General features: G+C 37.5%; 1 protein-coding gene and 1 non-coding gene across 2 annotated transcripts in view; one reads left to right on the top strand and one right to left on the bottom strand.

Moving 5' to 3' along the window:
* The window catches only part of Chsy1 (chondroitin sulfate synthase 1), a 73586-nt gene that overhangs the window by 40947 nt on the left and 4773 nt on the right, over positions 1 to 27866 (bottom strand). Inside the window, exon 2 of the mRNA XM_076848855.2 lies at positions 15574 to 16069. Within this exon, the coding sequence (XP_076704970.2) occupies positions 15574 to 16069 (496 nt within the window). The remainder of the gene's footprint in view (positions 1 to 15573; positions 16070 to 27866) is intronic.
* Positions 19819 to 19937, top strand: LOC143396151 (small nucleolar RNA SNORA32). The gene has a single exon (XR_013091026.2). It is a non-coding gene; the product is annotated as a small nucleolar RNA SNORA32 (small nucleolar RNA).

Consider the following 27866-nt stretch of genomic DNA (forward strand, 5'->3'; position numbering starts at 1 on the left):
AAGAAAGTAGAATGAATAAGACCTAACTATATGAATATACGACCAGTATAACTTCACGTCATATACAACTACAAAAGTGGGAAGTTACACTCCATGTATGTTTGTCAATATACACTCTACTGTCATATATAACTAAAAAGAACAAATAAATTTTTTTAATGTATCTACTTAACAACAAATGAGTGAACGATTCATGTACATCTCTTCTAAATCCTTTTAGGTTGTTAATAATCATCTAGGTATTAAATATGGAATGCAATAATCTATTAGCTGTTTAGACTTGTCTTTAAAATATTTGCCATTAAGGATAAGCACTCTGTATTAATATTCTAGATGCCTAAGGCACATGAAAAACCATAAAAAATAGAAAATTCAAACCAACCTCAAAGATCAATCCAACAATTTTCCATATCCTCACAGAGTTAGACAAAAAAAAAAAAAAAATGGAAAGAGCCACTTGTCTGAATTATAAACAGAAATACAGAATCAAATAAAAGCCCCTCCTGAAACAAAAAGTGCTTCTATGTAACTATTAAGATAGCTCAAATCCAAAACACTGACAAAGTTCCCTTCTGGAGAGTATGAAGACCAGCTGGAACTCTCATTCACTGCTACTAGGGATGCACAACAGTAAGTCATAGTGGGAAACAGTGTGGTATCTCCAAGCTAAACAGCATCTTAGCTAAACTCCACAATTACATTCATGTATTTACCCAGTGATTTAAAAACACATCCACACAAAAACATGCATATAAATGTTTTTAAGAGCTTTATTCTAACTACCAAAACCTGGAAACAACCAAGATATCCTTCAACAGCTGCATACACAAACTATGGTACATGTCCGTAACATGGAATATTATTCATCTATAAAAAAGAAATGAGATATCAAGCTACAAGAAGACATGGATGAATCTAAATGATAAGTGAAAGAAATCAGTTTAAAAAAGCTGCATACTGTGTAATTCTAATTATATGACATTCTAGAAAAGGCCAAACTATGGAAGAGTGGTTGCCATGGTCTTGGTAAGGGGTGGGGGGAGAGGAGCACTGAATAGTGAAGTGCAGAGACTTTCCAAACAGTGAAACTACTCTGTAGAAAAGTTAATGGAGCCAGGTGTGGTGCCAAATGCTTGTAATCCCAGTGGCTTGGGAGGCTGAGGCAGGAGGATCACAAGTTCAAAGCCAGCCAGAGAAATTTAGTGAGGCCCAGAGCAACTCAGCGAGACTCTTGTTTATAAATAAAATGTATTTAAAAAGGACTTGCAATGTGGCACAGTGGTTAATGTGGCTCAGTGGTTAAGCACCCATGGGTTGAATCCCCAGTACAAAAAAAAAGAATAAATTTACCAGTGAATATCTGATAATGCATTTGTCAAAACCCACAGAACTTTATAGTACAAAAGCAATTTCAATGTACACAAACATAAAAAAATCATTTAAGAGGTCAAGGAATCCCAGGATAGAATGCAGACTGGGAAAAAAAACCTAAATGTATTATATATATATATATATATATATATATATATACACACACACACACACACACACACACACACACACACACACAACACCTTCATTGAAGAAGGTGAAGGGAGAAGGTTGCTAAGTAACCTGGAAAATGAGTAGAGACTTCAAGATTAAAGGCAAATGAAACGGTACATAAGCACTGTAGTCTGGCTGGTGAAGTTGTTTCCCATAAGGATACATGATAAAATTCCAAAACCACAAAGAATGAATACTGGATTGAAGAATTAAGTAGATAGGTGGCAGATGGTGAAAGCCAGGCTTCTTACTGCTAGGGTGGGAAGTTGGCAATAAAGAAAAGGGAGGAAGCTAGAATGACCCACCTGGTAAAGATTAGAGTTGGAGAGCAGAGTATGGATTCATCTTTTCACTAAAATAAATGCAGATGGTCATATACTATTATGGTTTGGATATAAGTTGTCCCCCAAAAGCTGCTGTGTTAATGCAGGAGGTAAAATGATCAGATTATGAGAGCTATGACCTAGATGAATCTATTTGATGGATTAATAATTTGAATAGATTTCTGGGTGGTAACTATAGGCAGGTGGGGTTACTGGGGGCCATGTCTTGTCTCCCTGGCTCCTCCTCCTCCTCTTTCTGCTTCCAGCCACCATGAGGTGAGTCAAAATAAGCTTTCCTCCTCTAAGTTGTCCTGGTCAGGTATTAGGTCACAGCAACAAAAAGTTCCTAACAACCACATACAGAGAAATTTACAGATCTGCCTATATACATAGGTTAGTATACAAATACACCCAGTACCTAGGTCCTGGTTTCTAATAGTATTCTCCAAAAAAATGGATCCTGGGATCCTTAAAGAAACTGCTGATTCTCAGACTGGGGCAGGAAATACACAAGATGAGCCTGGGGCATCTTCTAGTGTCAGAAGAAAGAAAGTGCTATAAAAGAAAGGCAGGTTCAACTGAAAGAACCCCCAAAAGCCAAAACTAGAACAATTTTATCAACAAAATAAAGTAGTATATAAGCCACAATACAAACTAAACATCCATGAATCCACATCAATAGTCATAAGTAACTAAACAAATGGGGGAGAATAGACAAATCTCCTGTACAGAAAAATTCTAAATTATGTAGCTATTCCACCCTGAAGGAGGAGAGCAAAACTCCCCCACTCTAGTGTGGGCTATCCACAGAGACTTCCTCTCCAAGAGCACAGAATGCAGAGTGGGGAGGGTAAGAATGGCTTTCTAACGGAGAAACCTGACCAACCTGACCCAGCCAGGTGAGCAGGGACAACATCAACAGTGATGGGGCTCAGTGGTTAATCACCTCTGGGTTCAGCTCAGTTTAAAAAAACTACTACTGAGTGCTTCTCCTGTGCCAGGTACTTAATACAACATACCTGCAAGACAGATTTAGAAGAGATGCAACAAGTTTAAAGAACATGGTTCTCTATAGGTGTGCAGCTCCATGATGGGGCCATAGAGCCCTTGTCCTTATATCTTGAGGGGTCACACTCTGGGTGGCATTCTGTATTTGTTTTGAGGCTGCTATAACAAATTGCCACAGACTTGGCGGCTTGAAAAACAGATACCCTCACAATTCTGGACATTACAAGTCTGAAAGCTGGCAGAGCTGCCCCCTCTCTGAGAAAGCCTGGCTCATTCCAGTTCCTGGTGGCTGCCAGCATTCCTGAGCTCATGGCTGCATGACTCCTATCTCTAATTTTTTCACATGGTTTTGTAGGAGGGAGGGGGACTAGAGATGGAACCCAAGGACACTCTACCACTGAGCTACATCTCAACTCCTTTTTAAAATTTTTATTTCAAGACAGGATGGATCTTGCTCCCAGGCTGGTCTCAAATTTGAGATCCTCCTGCATTAGCCTCCTGAGTAGCTGGGACTATAGGCATGCACTGCCACCACGTACTACTTCACCAACCTTTTTGTCTTCTATCCCCCTCTTTGTCTCTCTCAACTAAAAAAAAAAAAAAAAAAAAACTATGATGGCATTCAGGGCCCACCAGGATAATCCAGGGTAATATCCTCACCTCAAAGATCCTCAGCTTAACTCTATCTCCAAAGACCCCTTTTCCCAGTAAGGCACTATTTACCCAGAACTTGATATCTCTGGGTGGCCATTATTGAACTGACTACACATGATATCAAATGGATTTCCCTTACAAAATTAGAACAGAGAATTAATATTTCTGAATGACAATGACAGGTTTTTTTCTTTCTTACAGGGATTACCACCAAATACACATGAACTCAGCTGTTAATGTAGAAAGCACCATCCTCAGCTACAGAGGTCATGAATGCTTTCATCAAGGTCAGAGAATTCAGAGGGCTTAAGAAAGAGTCTGACCAGCATCTTTAAAGAGACTGTACAGGAATTTTAAGACTAAGAACTTTAAGAAACTGACCCAGGAATACTAAAAACTTCCTAAGAGAAGATCAAATACCTCGTTTGTTCATAGGTTGCTATTCACTACTTTAAATCCATTTAAGTTACTACTTTAGCAAGACTCTAACCAATCAACCAACAGAGTACCACAATACCTAACTGTTACCTTGAACATTCTCGTAAATGTATGCGCACACTAAAAATATCCCAAAGAAATACAAGAACCCTAAAGATTTTCCTTTTGTCTAAAATTCTTCACAACTAAACTTTATGGATTCTTTTTAAATGAATACTGGTAATATTTGCAACAACGAAAAAAAGTTTGCTATATTTCGAGCGCAATATTATAAAGAAAACATGATCATTACAATTATAACTGCAGGCCCTCCAGTCAGACTGCCTGGACTCAAATTCTGAATTTTTCTCTTCACAAGTAGTACAACCCTAGACTAGTTATGTGACCCTGTTTTAGGGAAGAGAAAATTGGGTTAGAACACACTTTAAATAGGTTTTCTCCATATAACAAAATCAAAAGATATCCTTTAAAACCTCATCTACCTCTAAGAAATTCTTTACTACCAGGACTTAACTGAATCAATTTTCAATAACTTATCTCCTAAACTTAATACTGATTTCTGCCTTCCTGTTAAGACCACATAAAAGTTCTATCAATCTATAATATCTGTTACAAAATGACTAAGATTGCCTGGTGATCATTTAGCTTTCAGTCTATTAGGGAGTTTTATAGACCAAAGATTACAAAAGAAAGGCTGACCCCATGGTACGTTTCTAAAGCAACTAATAAAGGGTGTGAAGATGCTTCTTGGGGATGTGTTTTTTTCTATGGGAGTGAGGGGCTTATGTCTTTAAAGCTAAACAAAACCATACAAGTCTAAATCAATAGAGGGAGTATCAAATTTCATAATAAATAGTCAAACACAGTGATGCTAGCCCATGGAAAGCTGAGGCTTGAAAAGAATCAGTTCAGGAATTCAAGATCAACTTGGACAACACAGCAAGACTATTAGGGGGAATAAACATGATAAATAAAAACCTCTACAACACAGGCTCCATAGCTTACAATTCCAAACAAATAGCAATTAGCTTCTGTGGGGGGAAAAGGGAGCAATGCTGATCACAGCCCTCTGTGGTCCAATGGTCTTCAGGCTAGTACCCAAAGTTCTATTATTCTCAAGCACTGTTCCGCACACCAGTCATCAGCAGATAAAAAAAAGTTTCCCTTCATTATTGTAGCACACCTCCCACACTATCCACCCATACCCAAGGATTCTCTCTTTAAAGAAGATAATGTTCAGTTTGAAAAAATCCTCCCACATTACCACCTTCCAAGCTAACCAAATGTTAAGTGTTCAAACATTTCAAGCTCAAACTAAGCAAATGGAAATCAAAGGTATAGTTTTCCTTCTATCTTACTGGCCTCCCCTGTCTCCTTTGTGGGTCCCCCTCATGTCTGACCTCTAACCCGAGAAAGCCCCAGCTGGACCTCAGGATTTCCTCCCCTAGACTTCCCTCAATCCCTAGATGATATCATGTGTCTCTGGCCCTAAATAACATCTCTATGGTGATGACTCACGTTTGTATCTGTAGCCTGAATTTCCTATCTTCCTCTTCCAGAGGAATTCCACTCCTCCAACTGCTTGGGCAACTTTTCTCTGTTCCCATGTCCTATCAGCTCTACCTGCAAAATTCATCCACTGACTAATCACTTCTCACCACTCAGCTGCTAAACAATCTTCCTGCTCACATACCAACCAGAGAAGCAGGGGACTAGTTTGCAAATGTTAAATCCCTGCACGCCCCTGAACCTGACTCCCAAGGCTTTCCCCCTACTCCTCCACCCCTTAGCTTAATACCCAATACTCTCATCATGGAGAGGTCTCGTAAGATCCAGTTCCTAACTCAAATGCTCCAGCCACCCACCTCCTGGTCCTGATAATGCACATCACATTCCCTCTGCCTGAAATGATACTTCCCAGATTTAAAAAAAAAAAAAAAAAAAAAGATTCACTTCTTACTCTTTCAGCTGGTCTAGCAGCCCCATTCCTCCACTACTCAATCCACTTCTAGTGCTTGTACTTCTTCAGAGGATTGAGTGACACTTGCTGTTATGTATGTCTCTGTCTCCTCATTTTGTCTCCACAGATAAGCAGATGCATATTGAGAGCAGGAGTTTTGCTGGGCTCACTCCTGTAACCCCCCCCATGTCCAGAGCAGGCCTGTCACACAGCAGGCACAGTTTGTTTTTAACACATTAACCATTAAAAAGAAATCTACATTTGCATTACCTGGAATATTTTGACAACCACACTCATCTTGCTCTAATAAACAATAAGAATTCTAAATTTTTACAGTATTCATTTATAAACACCTAAAAAGCCAACAGGTATACCTCCGATATTAAAGGAAATAGAACTTTATTCATCTTGCTGCCTTTAATAAACCACACTACACATAAAACAAAGTCTTATGTTTTTAAAATCAGGGTTCACGTTGCAGGAAAATGCAGACATGAAATAAACATGAAAGAGAAAGTAGTAACTACAATATTTTTCTATGAGAGGAAGATTTTTTAAAAGAAAGAAAGAAAAAGCTTTGGAAATAAGTTCCAGAGATCAAAGAAAATAACTCTATACTGATTTCTTTACCCCCACAAAGGTTCAGTGAGAAGAAGTAAAACACTACAGGGTTAAGCTTGATGATGTCAGTAAGAGGGTTAGCATTAAATTGTTGAGTGGATGTTGAAGGATTCTTGCTAGCCAAGGAACAATTTTGCTGTAATAGTACCGTGACAAAATTTTTATAGTAATACCACACAGTACATTATAAGCTTGCTCAAATGATAAGCTCTTTTATTAGGGTTAGAAGTCTGCAGCCCTCTCAAACAAAGACCTTTCTGTTTTAGATTTCCTAGAAGTCAATAAGCTGCAAATCACATCCTGTACAATATCTACTCGAGTCACAGAGGATCCAGTCTTCTATTGCTTTGCACAGTTTCCCATGGCACAGGGCAGCCCAGAGGATACAGGGGCAGGCAGAGAAACATCCCTTTTGTGTTCAAGTAGATGTCTCTGGGTTCTTCTTTTTAATCTTGAAATCACTTAGATTATAAAAGTTGTAAACACAGTGAAGAAATTCCCCGGCCCTGTTTCACCCAGCTTTACTCTTAACACCTTATTTAACTATGGCACACATATCAAATGAAAAAATTAATATTCATATAACACTATTCCCTGAAGACTTTATTTACACTTCACCAGCTTTCCCACTCACGTCCCTTTTCTCTTTCAATCCAGGGCCCCAGGCTACACTGAGTCATCATGTCTCCACTCTGAGCTTCTCAGTCTTTCCTTGCTTTTCATGACCTTGGCACTTTGGAAAAACAATGGTCACACCTTATAGGAAGTCCCACACCTTGGATCTGATGCACATTTCCTGCGGACTAGGCAAGGGTTATGCTTTCAGGGAAGGCTACTAAGGAAGTGAAGCGTCCTCACTTCATCATACTGATGAGTACACTACTTGAAGATGACTTATGAGGTTAAGGTAGGTAAGCCATTAAGTGAGCCAAGACAAGTCTACAGGTTAAGAGGAGGGAAATTAAGTTCTATATTCCAGGAGGGAAAATTATCAAAGAATTTGTGATGTTTATAAGCCACCATAGTAATTAATTCTTTGTAATTACTTTTAAAAAAACTAATTAGTTTGTTAGAAAAATCTGAAGTTATAGTTCATACAAACCCTCAAAAGTTGTCTTAAGAATGATTTATAGTCAGTGTACATAAACAGACATTTGCAAAATCATCAACTGCAGAAACAAACAAAAAAAGATATTTTAAAATATCATTTAGTTTTAGCTTTAAAGTGTCAGTTTAATCTCTAGTCAAAATGTCTTTGTTTCCATCATCTCTGATTTCTTCCCTTGTTCTTACTTGAGGTTTACTGCTGGCCTCTCATCCACACAACCCACTGCTGTTAATATGGCTGGAAGAATAGGAAGAAAGGGGTAGTGGTGTGTGTGAAAGGGTACCATTGTGATTTTGTCTATAACAGTTCAAAAATCCAAATGCCTTTAAATAGGGTGACCCAGGCTATCAAAGTCTCTCCACACTGTCCCCTTAACTCATCCTCCCCTGCTCTATCACCCAGCCCTTCCTTGCTTTCCCGTGTTTGAGCAAAAGACAACTAAAAAGCTTAAAAAGAAAAGCTAGGCAATGAGATGTCCAAATGGGACTCTGAAAAGCTTCACTGAAAATATTGGGAATGTGGAAGGCCACACTCATAAGTATGGTTAAGAAAGACCTGAGAAAGTCCTAAGTTCTCATCTCTGGCTGACCTTGAGGCTCTGCATAAGAAGGAAGTGAAGACTAAGGCAGAGTTGTCAACTGCCTGCCCATTAAGGGCAAGCGCCAAAAGATATGCAGAGCTCTCTGAAAAAAAGACTGGGAGAGGGGCTGCGGTTGTGGCTCACTGAGAGTGCTTGCCTAGCATGCCTGTAAGGAACTGGGTTCCGTTCTCAGCACCGCATACAAATAAATGAATAAAATAAAGGTCCATTAACATTAAAAAAAAAAACAACTGGGAGACTTATCAGTTCAAGGAAACTAAGGAAATCTCTGCCAAAACATTAGTTGAACACTAAGCAAACTGAACAGAGACTTCAGTGGCACACAGAAAAGAATAAAGACTTTATGGAACTAGTTCTAAAAAGTCACTAAACAAATAGCAAAAATGTGACAGAGACGGAAAAGAACCTGATTTACAAAGTCATAACAATTAAATGATAATAAATGCTCAGTTTACAACAAAAATTATGAGACATGGGAAGAAGTAAGAAAATATAAGGGATAGAAATTATTACTTTTTAAAAGATCCAATCAGAAATTCTGGAATTGAAAAGTACAACATCTTGCTGGGCGCAATGGCACATACCTGCAATCCCAGCAGCTTGGGAGGGCCAGGCAGGAAGACTGCAAGTTCAAAGACAGCCTCAAACTTGACTGAGACCCTAAGCTAAGCCCTAAGCAACTCAGTGAGACCCTTTCTCTAAATTAAAACACAAAAAAAGGACTGGGAATGTGGCTCAGTGGTCAAGTGCCCCTGAGTTCAATCCCCAGTACAAAAAAAAGAGAGAAAAGTACAATATCTGAAATTCAAATGGGCAGAAGAGTGAATCCGTGAACCTCAAGGCAGGTCAACTGATATTATCCAGTCTGGAGACTGGGGAAAAAAAATTGAAAAGAAAAATGAATCAGCATATACATGATGGAAATCGGGGGAGGGGGGCCACAGTGCAGCAGAAAAAAATACTTGGAAGAAATATTGGCTGAGAAATTCCCAAAATTAATGAAAAGCAATCCACATACATAAGCTCAAAAAATTCCAAGAATGATAGAGAGATCCACACCTAGGCACATCATAATCAAACTGGAGAACAAAGAGAAAATCTTGAAAGCAGCAAGAAAAGCAACTCATCACATAAAGGGATCATCATCAGTAAGATTAACAACTGATTTCTTATAGATATCATGGATGGCGGAAAGCCTCCATTCAAAGTGCTAAAAAAATACTGCCACCAAAAAAGTCTGCATCTAACAAAATTATCCTTCAAAAGTGAATCAGAAATTAGGATATCCCCAGATAAAAACAGAATTCATTATTAGCAAAACCTACCTTAAGAGAAAAAGTAAAGGAACTCTTTCAGGCTTAATGAAAGGACACTATACAACAACTCGAATCAATATGAATAAAGAACCCAATAATGGTAACTACATAGGTAAATAGAAAAGACAGCATAAATGTATTTATCTAATCTGGTTTTAAAAACCACTGCATAAAGCAATTTCTTTTTTTTTTTTTTTTTTTTTTTTTTATATATTTTTTTATTGTTGGTTGTTCAAAACATTACATAGTTCTTGATATATCATATTTCACACTTTGATTCAAGTGGGTTATGAACTCCCATTTTTTCTCCGTTTACAAATTGCAGAATCACATCTGTGTTGACGGGCAAAGTATGGAGATATGATTTGTATGACAACAACAGCACAAAGGTGACTCAGGTGATGGATCTGTCCAGGAGCAAAAATTTTTGTTTACTGTTGTTATTAAGTTGATTTTAATCTTAACTAAGTTACTAAGATATTAATTAAAACCCTCAGGGAAACTACTAAGAAAATAGCTTTTTAACAAAATATAGAAATAGAAATGACAAGAGAATTAAAATGCTACACTAGAAAATATGTTAAACATAAAAGTACTGAAAAAGAGCAGAACTTCAAAAAAATACAGAAAACAAATAGCAAAATGGCAGACATAAGTCCTACCTTCTCAATGATTACATTAAATGAAAGTGAATTAAACACTCCATTTACAAGGCAGAGCTGGCAGAATGGACTTAAAAATTATTCAATTATATGTATCTACAAGAAATACACTTAAGATTCAAAGATACACTTTAAAAGTAAAAAGGCAGAAAAAGATCTGCCAATCAGTGAAATGGTTATGTTAATATCAGACAAAATAAACTTTGGACAAAAACTGTAATCAGAGACAAAAAAAGGAATTTTACAATAATAAAGGGACCAATTCATCAGGAAATACAGTACATACAAACATTCCTAAGTATATTTAGGTACTGTTTTTATATACCTAAAAACAAATCCCCAAAATGAAGAAAAAATTGACATAACAGAAAGGAAAAAGAAAATTCAACAATATTGTAAAGTTCAATACTCTACTTTCAATAATGACTAGAATACTAGGAAAAAAAATCAACAAGGAAACAGAAAACTTGATCAACATAAAGCTACTAAACCTAACAATCATCTACAGACCATTCCACGCAACAGCAACATTCCTCTCAAGTACACGTGGAACATTCTCCAGGACAGAACATATGTTAGGCATAAAAACATTACAATTATTTTAAAATAATTGAAATCATACAAAGTACATTTGACAATCACAATGGAATGAAACTAGAATTCCACAGCACAATGACTGGTCTCAGACTGCTGTGTTGCTCATTTTCTTTAATTTTTCAGTTTCCCTTCATGCCTTTCCTGCTCACTGCTGATAGTCTTTGTACAGTAGTTCCCTTTTAGGGGTGATAATTTGCCACTTCTAATCTAGTAGATTCTGAATAGCTGAACTTCGAAACCTCCAGAACAAAAGAATAAGGCTCACTGTAAGCATGAGAAGTACTGTAAAGCATTAGTGTGTGGTCTGTGGTACATCTACTCTGGCCACAGGGTGGGGAGCTGCCAGGTTCTCTGGTAGGTGAGATGGTTGGGCAGCCTAAATGAGGAGGAAGCCAACATGAATCATCTCCATGACAACCACCAGTTAGGAGATATTATTTCTTCTATTAGTAAATAATAATAAAAAAAAAAACAGGTTTCTGATGTTACAATGTTCAATATGCCTTTATAAATCAGCCAAATAAAGATCTTTTCTTCTTTATATATTTTGCTGTAAACTTTGGTTTCCACAGATAATGTGCCTTGCCGAAAAAAGAACATCATCGATCTTGCCTTCCTTATAGTTTCTTTAATTTAAAATCAGTATCACGGGGTCTCATACTTTACTTTTCTTCCTTTTTGGGAACATACATATCTTTGTCTCCTCAACTTTGTATAGAAAGTCTTTGTGGAAGAAAAAGAAAGCCATTCATGTTTCAATCTTTTGCAATTTTCCTACTAGTTCAGAAGACAGTTCTTATTTACTAGCTAACATCGAGCATCACAACTGGTGTACCTTGGCATACAGGTATATTATGAACAAGTTCAGGTGTGCCCAGATTGCCATTGCTCCAGGTCTGGGGTGGTATGGGGTTAGGGGTGGTTGCAGCAGACAGGGGCTGGGGTAGAAGCCCTTGAAGTCAGTCTCCCAGTGTGTGAGAGTACCATGATGTGAAAAAGGTTGGGAAGTGTTATGCTAAATGACTGATTAGAAAAACTGCTGAAAAGAACTTAAGGGACATTTGTAAAAGGTGATGAACCAAACAGAAAATGTTCCAAGAAATTTAATTGAAAAATAGCAAGCTGTAAATAGTATATTAACATGCATTCATGTAAAAGGGGAAAGATACATAAACTAAATGGTTTGTACATGATGTGATATACCCTGTGACACCTCCTGGTGCCTCTCTGCACACTGAGGAACTGACTCATCTTAGAAACCCAATGAGAGAGAAGTGGAGAGATTTATCCTTGTAAACTCTTTCCATTTTGAATTCTGAACCATGTGACAGCATTAATCATTAAAATCAATAACTTTTAAAAAAAGTATTAAATCCATCTATGCCTCTCTCCAAATTTCTTTAGTAATAATTATCTTACCCCAAATGTCTTTTTTTTTTTTTTTTTTTAACAAGTCAAAGAGTGTCTTAAAATAAGTGAAAGATTTGGGTGCTGGTTACCCAACTGTGTTCAGTTTGTGAAAATCCACAGAGTTCTACACTTACAAATCTATACGTTTCTTCCACAGGAATATCCCAATTAAAAACAAAAACATAAAACCAATAGATTATGTGGGTAAATGTTCTTTTTGTTCCCTTTTTAAAAGAACAGAATTAATATTTGCTTAAATAAAACAAGTTAGCTTTTCAAATTTTTTGATCATGTTTCTCAGAAAAATCTTGTAAAACTTGAGTTAATGATGCCAACTCCCAGTGACAAGGGCAACCAGACCTTGCTATAGATAAATTCTGGGAAAGTCTATAGGAGTTTAACAGTCTCGAGGCCCATATTCTCAACTTTCCCATAAATTCTGTGAGTTTAAAATTATTTCCAAGTAAAGTTTTAAAAGTCATTTATTTATTAATAAATAACTACAATTGTAATCAAAATAAGCTTAGAAACAAATTTGGGTTTTGATTTTGATGGTTGTGCCTCATGACTCATGAGTCACTTAATTATGTAGATATTATCCAAGGCATTATTTCTATTTGTGGAAAAAAAAAATCACATCTTCTGGCTAGGTTTACAATTGAGCAAAATAAGTGCCTTCCAAGACCAAAGCTTAACATAACTGTCTTTACCATAAGACTCTACCTCACAATTTTCTTATGTAAGCTTTAATGAAGAAACCAGATTTACAGGATGTTTAATGAAAATTCCTTACCAACATGAAAGATTCATCTTGTCTGAATGGTGAACACAATGATAAATTCTAATAATTTACAAGTTCTTAAGGCCTTACCGAAAGAAAAAATCTAACAAAATGGTAAATATCCCAATGGACATGATTCTTTAAAATGATAATGAAGAACCACATACGTAAGGCAAAATTTTAAACATACAGAAAAATATATAGGGGAAAATCTTTGTGACCTCAGGAAGGGAATAATTTCTTAAACAAGATTATCCCCAAAAAAGGGAGAGTTGGGGGAGAACATCAAGGAAAAGAATGATAAATTAGATTCACAATTTGCCTATAATAAAAATTTCACAATGAAGATAAAAAGACAAGTCATGGTCTGAGAGAAGACACTGTTCAAAATAAAGCACTCCAACAAAACCCTAAGACAGATAACATTCCAACAGAAAAGTGGGCCAAAACTATGAACAGGCAACTCACAGGAGAGAAAAAAGAACAGTCAGCACTGCTGGTAACAGAGCCACCTGGCCTAAGACCAGGGAGAGCAAGCCAGCAGTATCTAGTAAAAGCCCTGTCATCATAAGGCATTTATGCAAAGCAGCAGAAACACCCTGACTGACTGCCCCACATTCCCAGGGAGATCCTCCCTACTGCTGTTGGCTGACCCAACGGCAAGGCAGGGAGAAAGGGAAGCATCTAAGGAGAGAGCTTCCTCACCAACCAGGTCCCCTTTTACTAATGAGGCCATTTGCAGATGTGTCAAGTCTAAGAGGTGGCTCCAGGCGTTCACACAGGATGATCCCAGGCATCCCTGTCTAGAGTGTTGGAAACCTTAAAGTTATATTACTTTTAAAAAAGAAAACTATCCCCCAGTCTTCCAATTCCTGAGTCCCAGGACACTACTTTACAACTATATCTTGGAACTGGTGCAGTATCAAAGTTCTTGATTTAACTCAAGATACTGGCTCTAATGGTGTCTATCTACTTAGCAGTATCTAAGATGCAAATATAACTACAGTAAGACATTTTGAAAAACAATTCTCTCTCAGAAGTAGGCACATCCTCTATAAATCTACCAACAAGGCTCCCTTCTCAGAGATAAGGGTCAGGAGAAAGTGTCCCAAACTACCCAAAGCATTACATATTTTAGCACAGATGAAATATTTTAAGGCTGTATCTACTTAATTAAGGATGGAGAAAATGCAGAAATACTTCAGTATTTTGCTTAATATAGCATGAAATCCCCAAATGGCCTTCCTCTTGCAAAAATCCATGAAAACGAGATCCTCCTGGCCCAGCCAACAAAATACCTACATAATGGAGCAGGTGGGAGGAGTGGTATAGGTACATGAAGATTAAGGGATTCATTCAGATCACACCTAGCACTTTAAAACACCCTTGCAAATTTAAAATTAAAAATTACACGAAGACCATTTCCTATGCACTTGAAAATGTCTACCTCCCTAAAAGTTCAAACAAAATTAATAGAGTGATTATAAGACGTTTAAAAGCAAGTGTGGGGAGGAAGGCAAGTACAGACAAGAACACCAGTTCTTCACACAAGTATTTTAGAAAATTAATTCCAAAAGAGGTAACAGTTCACATTAGAAAGTACATTCTTTTTCTTGGGCAAAAGGCCTAGCAATTTCCTCTGCTCTTCACAACTATAAGTAGTTTATCGATCTAAACACAACACAACCGAAACCATTTTTTTCACTGTTAGATCCTGCAACTGCAGGCAAGAGGTACACATCTGCCAATAAAAACAGAAAAAGTAAAAAAGCTAACTCATATCATCTGGAACTATTAATTAGAAAACAACCACAAGTAGATTTCCTTCAAAAAGCTCAGGTTTTAGAGAAAACAAACCAAAAAAAAAAAACAAAACAAAAACAAACAAGTTTCATGTGCATGTCAAGGTAACTCAGAAACTGCCTACCACCTCATCTGAAAGGAACTACATTATAAACGTACAGGTTATAACAACTATCCAAAAAGTCAAGGTTCAAAATATTTGTTTATTTATGGTGTTGGGGATGCAACTCCAAGCCTCATGTATGCTAAGTACACACTCTACCCAAGCCCTAAAGTTCAAAATAAATGCAAAGTCAAATGCTGCTATTTTTTTCACATTACTAATCATTTTGTAAATTCAAAACATGTAAATTTCTACTCTGTGTAGGTCATCATGTCCAGATTAGAAAGGTCAATTTTATCTGTGGAGTCAGCAGAAATCAGATAAAATGATTTTCTAAAAAATCATGAAAATGTCACTATGACCATCAGCAAACTACTAGTGTTATTTAAGCCCCAAGTGTCATTATTCATCAACCAAAGTATTATGACAAAGGTATGGAAGGCATGCTTCAAAAGCTAAGACCAAGAGAAAAGGTATTAAGGGGATCTCAAACCTTAGAAAGAAAAAAAAAACCTGAGGCTAAAAATGTATAATTTATACTAATTTTAACCCTTGAAAAGGATCACCACTAATTTCCTACAACTGATTAAGAACTAATGACAAAATTAACAGTCTTTCCTATAATAAAGATTTCTGCTCTTACCTCATAAGACCAAACACACTGTACGCCTGCAAACCTCCGGACACATCTTCCTACTTCCACATCCTCGTGTGTAGTGTACATTTCCCGGAGACACTTGCCAATGTGTGGTACCATTCTCCGAAGCACCTCCCGGCTCATGATCACACCAGGCCCCCCCATGCAGAAGTTTTCACCAGGCTCAAGGGCCAGTTTCCCCATTTCTTCTGTGGTGCCCAGTCCTGTCTGCCCGAGAAACAGGGGCTCACTGCTATTCAAACTCCTCAGGAAACTCTCCAGACGATCTCCTTTGATGTAAACATCATCATCTGCTCTCATAAACCATTCATACTTGTCCAAGTAGTGGTCATGCATGTACTTGAGCATCATAAAAGACTTCTTCTGGGGCGGGTAGGAGTCATCCACGCCCCGTAGTGGCACTATTGGAATTGGTATAGATGTGTCTGAACCCTCACTAGAGAAGAACTCCACTTTCCCAGGAATTGTCTTGGACCATGTTCTGGAATTAAAATAAATATCAATTAGAGAACAGTTTGTTCCAGGTTTATTTTTAGAAATTCACATATCTGCTCATTTTGAACCACTACATATGATTGCTTGATTTTCTTGGTTTGTTTGATTCCACTTAATGGAAGCCTAGGCTCCCAGATACTGCAGAATCCAATTTTTTTTTTTTTTTTTGGAACTACAAATTGAACCCAGGCATGCTTAACCACTCAGTTACATTCCCAGCCCCCTGCCTTTTTTTTTTTTAATTTTTTTATTTTGAGACAGGTTCTTGCTAAGTCGCTTAAGGCCTTGCTAAATTGCTGAGGCTGGCTTTGAACTTGTGGATCATCTTGCCTCAGCCTCCCGAGATACTAGAATTACAGATGTGTACCATCATGCCCAGCTCCAAATTCATTTTTTTAAAAGAACCCAACAAAAACAAAGGATGAAGTGTTAAAATAGTTGCAGTTCAGTTTCACTGAAAACCAAACTGCCAGACATCAACACCTGGATAGTCAGGTTACTTTCTGATATATCAACTCCTAATGACCAACTCTTCAACTCTATAAAACAAGCTACAAGAAGTCAAATTGTGGGGCTTGGGCTATAGCTCAGTGGCAAAGCACTTGCCTGGCACATGTGGGTTCGATCATCAGCACTACATAAAAAATAAAGATATTGTGTCCATATATAACTAAAAAAATATATTTAAAAAAAGAAAAGAAAAAGAAGTCAAATTGTGGTGTATACCTATAATCCCAGCAGCTTGGGAGGCTGAACAAGGAGGATTGTGATTTCAAAGCCAATCTCAGCAATTTAGTGAGGCCCTAAAAAGCAACTCAGCAAGACCCTGTCTCTAAATAAAATATAAAAAAGGGCTAGATATATGGCTCAGTGGGTAAATACCTCTGGATTTAATCCCTGGTACCAAAAGAAAAGAGTCAAATTATTCATTCAGTAAATTTTCTCAGAACACTGATTAAGTGCCAAATATGTGCCAAGAAAAATGAATGTGATGGTGAACAAAACATCACCCAACTCATTGAGCTGACATTAGAAGCGAGACATTATGGGACATTCACTCATGTACATATTATCAAGAACTAAAATAAGCTCTCTGAAAGAATCATTACAAGTGAACAAGACCTGTAAGACAGAGAATGCTTCCCTAGAGAGGGTGACCATCAAGGACACCAAGGCAGACCAGGATGCAAGAGCGTGGAAGTGCGGAGAGTTGTCAAGTAGGGAAAACTCTGCAGGTCCTCCAGAGCCTGCCAGACATGTGGGCCTTTATACTACAAAAACCACCAGAAGTCACCAAAGGTAATGGAGTAGAGGACAGATGAAATCCCCAGAAGCAGAGTAGAGGGTTGAAGGAAGCCAGAGATAACATAGGATCAAGGAAAGACTAAGGATCAATTAAGAGGAAACAAAAGCATCCTTATACCAAACAACTGATTTAAGGCTATCACATGCCCTTTACCTTGTACTTAGGCTATCTACTTAGAACTGAAGTAATTTACTACAATTTATTTACATAGACTACTTTCAGGAAATACATATAATGGAGAATAAATGAAATATAAGTTGAGTATCGCTTATCTGAGATGCTTAGGACCAGAAGTGTTTGAAATTTGGAGTTTGCTTTCTTTCTTTTTTCTTTTCTTTTTTTTTTTTTTTTTTTGATTTTGGAATAGGTACACAGACTACCAGTTGAGCAGATCTAATCCTAAAGTCCAAAGTGCTCTGAAATCTGACCCTGGCAGAATTGAACACTGCACTCAAGTTTCATCATGTATCAGAGCATTTTGGATTTCCACAGTAGGGGTGCTTGATGTGTAGTAAATTTAATCTTAATGAAATTAAAAAAGCAGTTTCCAAATAATATTCTCCTCTGCTTTATTTTAACTTAACTGCTAATAATAGTATTTGTACACTAAAAAGTGACTTGGCAGATAAAATTAAACATACACATCTTTAGTGCAAAGTCTTAAGAGAAAAATATCTGAAAAGATGCTAAGCATGGTAGCACACACCTGTAATCACAGAGGCTCAAGAGGCTGAGGCAGGAGGATTCCAAGTTCAAAGCCAGCCTCAGCAACCTAGCGATGCCCTAAGCAACTCAGTGAGACCCAATCTCTAAATTAAATATTTAAAAAGGGTTGGGGATGTGTCTCAGTGGTTAAGTACCTCTGGGTTCAATCCCCCGTACCAAAAATAAAAAATTAAAATAAATACAAATAAAAACTAAAAAGGATTGGGGAGGTAGTTTAGTGGTTAAAGGCACCCCTGGATTCAATCCCCAAAACCAAAAACAAACAAACATATAGATATATAGATAGATAGATAGATAGATAGATAGATAGATAGATAGATATAGATAGATATAACTGAAAATATATTCCAAACCTCTGGGAAAGAGTATAGAACTAGCAAAATTTAGAGAGGCTAAACAGTGGATAAAGAAGACTGTCACTGTTTCTTAGTCTATGTATCTCTGTATTAAGGGGAAACTTTCATAAATATCATATCACTTAGCTTTGAGAAAAATTTAACTGTGATAAAATACACATATCATAAAATTTAACATCTTAAGCATTTTTAAGTATGCAGTTCAAACTGGGCATTGGAGGCATACACCTATAATCCCAGCAATTTGGAAGGCTGCAGGAAGAAGGATCACAAGTTTGAGGCCAACCTCAGTAACTTATCAAGGTGCTAAGCAATTCAGCGAGACCCTGTCTTAAATTAAAAAAAAAAAAAAATTTTTTTTAAAGGAGTTTGGGATGTAGCTGAATAGTAAAGCAACCCTGGGTTCAGTCCCCAGTGCCAAAAAAATTTAAAAAGTATACAGTTCAGTAGAATTAGCTAATTCACATTGTTGTGGTGCAACTATTACCACCATCCATCATTTTGCAAAACTGAAATTCTTTTTTTTTTTTTTTTTTGGTGGTGGTGCTGGGGATAGAGCCCAGGGCCTTGTGCCTGGGAGGCAAACACTCTACCAACTGAACTATGAAATTCTAAAACATAGTATTACTTTTGTAATTTTAGAAACAATTTACAATAAAGTACTCTTGGAAAATAAATTTTCAATGAAGTAGTTGGTTTCATTTCTCAATCAAAATCTTAAAAATACATAACAACTTCACATTTCTTTAAGCAAAAGAAAAATCTGATGGGATTCAACTTTCTGCTAAACATTTCCTTTTCATCAAATCTAGAATGTAAGATGCACCATTTCATCTATCAAGAAAAAAATACCGCCAATCATAATCCCATCATGCCAACATCTATAAGATGCATCCAAATTTCAGAGATGTTAAAATGTCAGGGGAGAAAGTGCATTTTTAGAATGGATACAACAAAGTAGTTGCTAATGTTTCCCCTTAATGCCTTATGGATTTTAAACAGAACTACTATTCTATACCACTTTTTATTCTTTAAAAAAAATTCATAACTCTGCAGCATTAAATGCTATATCACATACATTCATTTTCACAAAAACTATTTTCCTTAAAAAAAAGAAGTAGTGGGGGGGTGGCGCAATGGCGCACACCTGTAATCCCAGTGGCTCAGAGGCTGAGACAAGGAAAATTGTAAGTTCAAAGCCAGCCTCAGCAATAGTGAAGCACTAAGCAACACAGTCAAAGCTAAATAAAATTTAAAAAATAGGGCTGGTCAAGTGCCCCTGAATTCAATTCCCAGTACCAAGAAAGAAAGAATGAGCGAAAAAAAGAAAGAGAACTATAAGAGAAATGGTCATTACTAAGGCTTTTAGAAAGCAGTTTCTCATTTGCTGTGGACATGACCATAAAAAATTCCCACTAAGTTTTCTATCAGCTACTTTGCTAACAGTCAACCTATCAGGAACATTTACGTATACTTGTTTTGTCTATGGTCTAGACATAAATAAAACTGCAAGTCACATGAGATGTTCTATGTTACAAAACATTCAAATTCTCACCATGGTAGATACTTAGCTTTCTGTGGCCTTACAAATCCACACAACACTCACTTTTTTACACCAGTTTGGTGTAGAGCTAACTCTGATGTGGCTCCAGAACTCACTCCTGATCGCTCTGTCTTCTATATTCTTATTTTTTTTAATATATTTTTTTAATTTTTTTGGTGTAGATGGACACAACACAATGCATTTATTTTTATGTGGTGCTGAGGATCACACCCCGGTCCCGCCCATGCTAGGTGATCACTCTACTGCTGAGCCACAATCCCAGCCCCTATATTCTTATTATTAAAAAAAGAAAAAGATGGGGCTGGGGCTCAGAGGGAGAGTGCTCACCCTAACTGGGTTCAATCCTCAGCACCACATAAAGTAAAATAAAGACATTGTGTCCACCTATAACTAAAAAATAAATATTAAAAAATAATAAAAAAAGAAAAAGAAATATAGGAGAGAAACCAAACCCACCCATAAAGGGACCAGTCCCTTGGCAAATGTGAATGAGCTGCAACCTAAACAGAATGTATGACAAATCCACAGGTGTTCCTTTGATGTGGTCACTTCTGGAGGGGCGATGACTTCCCAACATTCTTCCAACCTCCAGAAGGTGATGGCAAAACTAAACTAACCTCATTCAAGTTAAGAAATCTGACTCAGCTGGGTGTGCTGGTGGCACACGCCTGTAATCTGGGAGGCTGAAGCAGGAAGATCACAAATTTAAAGCCAGCCTCAGCAACTTAGTGAGGCTCTAAGCAATTTAGCAAGATTCTCTCTCTAAATAAAACACAAAAAGGATTGGGGACATGGCTCAGTGGTTAAGCACTCCTAGGTTCAATTCCCAGTACAAAAAGAAAAAAAAATCTTACTGTATTCTCTTTTTTTTTAAATTTAATTTTATTTATTTATTTTTATGTGCTGCTGAGGATCGAACCCAGGGCCTTGCACATGCGAGGCAAGCACTCTACCACTGAGCCATAACCCCATCCCTCTGAATTCTCCTTGTATAGAAGTGTTGTTTTGTTTGGCAGTTACGATTCTTTAAAAATATAAATAATTTCAGTGCTTGACACATAACAGAGGTAAATAAATGTGTGGAATGAATACTAACCACTCACATATAATAAGTGAATTAAAGATGACACATATGTGTTTGCAAAAGGGCAGAAATCATTTCCAGATAAACTTCTCACCACTTTTCATACCCCAAGTCATACTTCCTACAATTCCAACCTATAGAAAACTGACTCAAAGAACAAGAAAACAATTATCCAGAAGGAAAATTCACAGGTTCACTGGAGTTGAAATATACTACTATCCATATATTTCTGAAATGTAATTCAAAGCTAAATATTCTGTACCATTTTATGACTGATTTTGAAAGGATGAGGAAAAACAGCTACTTAACTTCAGCTTGTTAATACATATGGTGCTTCTAAACTGAAAGGAGAGTACTAAAAGCAGACCAAGTTCAAAGTAGTGCTAAAGTAGCCAACCCAAAAAACTATGAAAATACAAAAGTACCATAGTATTATTTGGAAGCTGAAGTAACTAATTCCTCACTTCAAAGGAACAACCTATTAAAGAGGCAATCTACACTGCATGGGCTCTGGGATCATGATGCTGGGATAAGAATCCTGGCTCAACTTTGGTAAATTACTCTGTGCCTCAGTTTCCTGACCTATAAACTGGGAATAACAGTATCTGCCTTATCAAATGGTTGCGAGGGTTAAATAAATTGTTACATGTAAGGTGCTTAGAAGCCTGCCTGGCACTATAGTAGTATCATTTATTATGAGGGTAAACAGGAACTTGTAAATTGTAGTTAAAGAAAAAGTGAGAGAGACAGGGAAGTGTAGACCAAACACAGAATAGTCAGTTGCAAGACTGCAAACTGGAATGAAGCTATTAATGCTTCTCACACATCTGGCTTAAAACCCCAAACCTTCAAGCTATGTACTTTATTAAAATTTTGTTTTATTCTCAATCTCAGAGTTACAAAATACAAGTCGTACAAGACTTTAAATTTTAGGTATTTCTGCTTAAAACACCAGACTCTTTAATATTTCACCTGGCCCTGCTTCCTCACATGCCCCGAGACAGAACCCAGGACAGTAAGCACTAGCAACACGCCTATCACAGTTGCACTTAATGTCTCAACTATGATTTCAAGTGGTGTAATTTGTCCAAGAAGAGAAAACAATTAATTTTAAAAACAGATAATCTGGGCTGGGGATGTGGCTCAAGCGGTGGCACGCTCGCCTGGCATGCGTGCGGCCCGGGTTCGATCCTCAGCACCACATACAGACAAAGATGTTGTGTCCGCTGAAAAACTAAAAAATAAATATTAAAAAAAAATTCTCTCTCTCTCTCTCTCCTTCTCTCTTTAAAAAAAAATAAAACAGATAATCTAATCTTCAACCATCTTTAAAGGCCCCTCTACAGTCTCACAGTAACTCCACCCAATTATTATCTGCTACCTTTTAGGTAACCCAGAAAAAAACAACATGCTGTCCTTTTCTGATCTAAATGATGGTGTTTTAAGGGACATCTCTCAACATGAAGTCTTTGTAAACCCTCCAATCTTAAGAAATTGTTATCTGTTCAATTAGGTAATTTTACCTTAAAGAACTCCACCCGTGAATAAGTTCTGGAACATAATTCATAATTCACCCTTAGGGAGGGAAGGGGCACATTAATAATTTCAAAGAATTTAAGGAAATGTTGCTGACCAAGCAAGTTGGCCCTCCTTCTGTAATAGAAATAGGCAAAGGTCTGTAGTTTCCACAAGTAAATGGCAACTTGACTATTAACACATTTGTTACCGGCAGTTCTTAACTGACACAACAGGACATTTCCAAAGGCCCTTGCCAGACAGTTCAATTTTCAATGGCCTGATACCCAACTCTTCCTAAAGCCTAGATAAGACAACTGAAACCTGAGAGTGCCAAGCAACTTCTACATTCTTCTAGGCTCTAACCACTACCCCTACAACAAGTCAAATCACAGTTCAGTAATGCTGCTGGCCTAATCCTAACTTAGTAGAATGTCTGTGTCCTGTGAGGACTTGATATCATATTCTCCATTTCTATTAAATGACATTGTTAGGGAAAACTACATAAAATTCATTTCTGTGTAACACTATATCTATAGCACAACCACTGTCCTGGGTAAATAATCATAAGATATGGTCAGTTTAAAAAGCAGGATATATATATTTCTGATGCGGCTTTCTAGAAGAACAAATATATACATACAAAAATAAGATAACATATACCTCCACTCCAAAATAGTTACTACAGTTATTTCTGGATAGGGAGCCAGAAAGTCTGAATTTTCTTTGCTTTTTTTTTTTTAACTGATTCATATATTTAGAATTAGGGGAAAAAAATTACCTGGAGGAAAGCTTTGGGCTAACAAGCAAATAAAGAAACCAAAAGATAAGGACAACAGAAAATTTTACTTTTGTAATAAAAACCTTTCTTTATTTAACAGGCAAAAACTTAAAAGAAAAACTTAAAAAAAAAATTGAGTTCTTTGTTTTAAAGTTTCTAAACTTAAACAGTTATAATTGATTTTTATTTTAAAAATGCTGTGAGAGTTAGTTTCAAGTTCCCCAAAACCATTATTAAGCATGTCATTTGCAATTTACAGAGTGGCAAGTCTAAAAGGACTCATGAAAAAAAAAAATCACCTCAGATAGGGCTTCTTGGCCTTTTGGTTAAGTTCAAGTGTAAAATAATTTTAGAAGTTGAGGTCAAAGAATGAAGGGAGAACACAGGTGTTCCCTTGTAGAAAATTTGGATACTAGGAATTAAGTGTACATATATTCTTCCCTGTTTCAGAGAGGATTTATGACAGACAAAATTTAAGAGAAAAAGTGAACAAGAAAATGAAGCTAAAGAAAAACAAGAGTAGGAAACCCAGAGCAAGGCATAAAGGGCAAAATCACTGTAGGAGCTGCCTGGCCCAACTCTACACCCAGGACAACCCTGGATCAGTCAGGGGACTCTCAGGGTACCCACTCAAACTGCAGTCAGCTCACATGCTGAGACCTGAGTGCCATGACGTGACCTGTGCAAGTGCCAATGGCAGGCCCAAATTCAGCTATAAGCTTTCCAGACTTCTGGTTCCAGCTGGCAACCCAAAGTCACAAGTTGGTGTCCTATTGTTCTGGGTTAAGTGTAAAAACTATTTCAGATACTAAGACTTGGGAAATTCCTCCCCCTGCCCAGGTCCATGGCAAGAAAGCAGGACAAATGTAGGGTATATCTGTATAGAAAGAAGTTTCATGGAGGAACAATCTCATTTCAACCCCCCCTCGCCCCCTCTCCCCCAAAACACAGATTGTGTGCTTTTTATTGCCAAAAGGATCACCAAAAGGCCTTGCAGACACTTCCAGGCTGAAAGGTGATTGACTAAGGCCTCTCCTAGGGCTGAAGGTGTGCCCTCAAACAGACACTGCCAGCATTATTCATTCCATTATTTCTGTCTTCTGCCAATAGCAGAAGCTCTGCATCAAATGTACTTACAGTTTCACCCTTCTGAATATGTGGTTTCCGGGTATGTGGCTTCCTCTTTTAAAATCTTTTAACTGACTCACTGTCCTTAAGATGTGTCTTTTTGGAATAAGTGGAGAGATTATTTTAAAAAGAGAAAACACTTTTGCTCTTTACTGACAATCCTAAAAAATACATACTTACAAGGAAAGCAAGTACTAAACAGCATTTTTCTTCTCAAGTTGTTGGCAGGGTAGATTACAACTTCCCATCTCAACAGTGGCCTAGGCACTCCCCCAGAAGACATCTCTAAAGTATTAAGAGGTAAGAGTAACCTGCTCTTGGAGCACAGGTTCACAACAAACAATGGGAACACCCCTAATAGAGACCTTAAATATACCCTCCTTGAAACATAAGAAATAAATTCAGAATGTAAGTGACAGAAGGCAAATTCTAATCTCCTGATAGATTTCTAGAACTTGGAATATTGCAGAGATACTTGGTATAACATGTAAAATGTTGCTGTACACTTAAAAGTGTAAACATACAACTAACTCTAAGGGATATGTATGAACAGAGAGCACATTTTCAAACCTGCTTGAATCTCGTTTTTCTGGATTACATTCCTAATTGGCCCCAAGTAAATATAATTTCCTTTGTTCTTGGGAGAAAAAGAAGATACATATGAACAAAACTTAAGTTTCCAAATCTAGGGGGGGGGTGGGAATCAGTGTTTAAATGCAAACGATAAAAACCACTCTGAGGGCTAGGGATGTGGCTCAAGCGGTAGCGCGCTCGCCTGGCATGCGTGCGGCCCGGGTTCGATCCTCAGCACCACATACAAACAAAGATGTTGTGTACGCCGAGACTAAAAAATAAATATTAAAAAATTCTCTCTCTCTCTCTCTCTTAAAAAAAAAAAAAATTCTTTCTCTCTCCCTCTCTCTTTGGGGAAAAAAAAAAAAAAACACCCTGAACTTATTCTAGCTGACCCTTTTGAAATCAGTATTGAGGCACTACCTTGAATCAGCCTGCTTATCCACAGCCAACAGTTACCTTTCACTGAACAATTACAGAGTGAATTACACTCACTCAAACTCAGAAGGACTCTGTGAGGTATGTGAAGTATCATTATCCACAAGAAGGTGAGACTATGGTCTAAATCTAAGTAACTAACTTGCCCAGCATCATAAAGCTAATAAGCATGGAAGCCAGAATGCAAACAGTACAGCTCGACAGCCCCCACAGGCCAGCCTATTGGCTTCTTATCCCATACACTTGTCACCCAGATTATCACCCACATTTCTTTTCCAGTCTCTGGGCCACTGATAAGGCTGAGGAAACAGCCATCAAAGATAAGGAGAGCAGTCTTACACACACTTCAACCACTCCTACCCGACCTTTGTCTGTCTGGCTTGGTGACAATAAATCCAGGCAAAATTTAAGTGTTGGGGTCAGGTTTTACTCTCAGCCAGAAAACCCGATTCAAATATAACCTTCTGAAATCTGTTTACTATTCAAAATCCTGCTCACTTCTTTTGGGGCATTATCATCAGTAAGAGACACAAGTTTATTTACACCTGTGATCAACTTACAAAAATCATACATTCATGACATTGATATCTAGTGTTCAACAATCCTCAGGTTTTTGGTTCACAAGCACCAACTTCACATCAAGTAGGAGTAAACTGTCCCTTACTTTTAACCATCCAAAACAAATCTGTTTATATACAAAATAAATGCTGTGGCAGTCAGTGCTTCAAAAATGACAATGCATTAAGTTGAGAAGGCAGACAGACCAATTTAATACATTTAAACAGCAATTTAGTAAGACCCTGTCTCCAACAATTTAAAAGGGCCGGAGACATAGCTCAATGGTATAGCATGCTCCTTGGTTCAACCTCCAGTACTGGGGCGGGAGGGGGGGCGGGGGGTGGGGGGGGAATCAAATTCATGGTTCTTCCCAAGAGCTGTCAACTCCTCCCCACTCCAATATAGTTTTATTACAAACAACTACTGATTATAAAACAATTCGAATATATAGAATATAAAAAGTCTTTTAGCAACATGGTGTATATATTATTTTACACTTTCTTATCTATACTACACAAATATCTAAGTTTAGTTTGATTATAAACGAAATGGGCCTCATGCTGCCTATACTATTTCATAGCACAGTCGTGCTCAAGTATATTTTGAAAAAAATATTTCAGCCACACTGCTTTTCCCTTTCTCTCAGTGCTGGGTGGGGATGGAACCCAGGGCCTTGTATATATTAGGCAGGCACTCCACTACCAAGCCTAGGCCCCAGACCCACACCATCTTAATGGTATGAAATATAGATCACAATACAATTAAATCAATTCAATTAATCATGATCCAAACTTCCTGATGGACATCTAAGGTACTTTAAATATCTTTTTCAAATTTCAAATTTTCCTTTGGAAAACTTCTAAATGAATTGCTAGATTTCAGGAGAGATGCATTTTAAAGTTCTTGATAAATATTGCCAATCACCCCCCAACCCCGTCAAATAAGTAACAATTTGTCTTTGGATTTTTGCCCATTCTCGAAATAGTTAGGCTGTCAACTGATCTTCAGAAACTCCAAACACACCAAGCTACTCTGCGCTGAAATACCACCAATAGCTCTGGACACCCATACCACAAAACCCAATTCCTTAGCCTGGCCCTGAATGTCCCTGCCTGCTACTCCGTCACCCACAGCTCAACTCCAATGAACTGTCCCTTTCACATCCATCATTTCATTATTTCTTCATATTTCATGTTTTTAGGAAACATACTATTGTGTCTCAAAAACTCCTAATCATCCTTCAAGATTCAGCAGGAAAGAAAGGGTGGGAGTGTGGGTGAGACTGCCCTGATCCTCTTCACGCAGTGTAAGCCTCTTTCTTCTGTACCCCCCAGTAATTCGTTCAGGCACCTCCCTCATCATCCATCATCATTCATTTCCTTCCCTGAACTAAATTATGTTCGGATTGAGGCCCAGCACTGGTAATCTACTTTTAATAACTAGCACCTTAACTCATGGACAGAGAAAAGTCAAACTGCCATATGATGAGAACACAACCATTGCTATGCTTGGAATATTCCAATCGGAGACAACAAGATCTCAAATCACGATATTTAAAACTACCCTCATTTTCAGGACCACATTTTTCACTAGTCTTTTTCTACAGGTAATACACACTTGAAATGGATTGTGCTGGAAAAGTTCACTTAGAAGTTATTTGATTTTATATGTAAAAACCTTCCATATAAATGTCTGCCAAACAGAACTGCATCTAAGAAAGTGAGTACTGCTCTAAACTGGTTCAAGATAAACAT

This window comes from Callospermophilus lateralis, chromosome 3, assembly GCF_048772815.1.
Source record: "Callospermophilus lateralis isolate mCalLat2 chromosome 3, mCalLat2.hap1, whole genome shotgun sequence".
NCBI lineage: Eukaryota > Metazoa > Chordata > Mammalia > Rodentia > Sciuridae > Callospermophilus > Callospermophilus lateralis.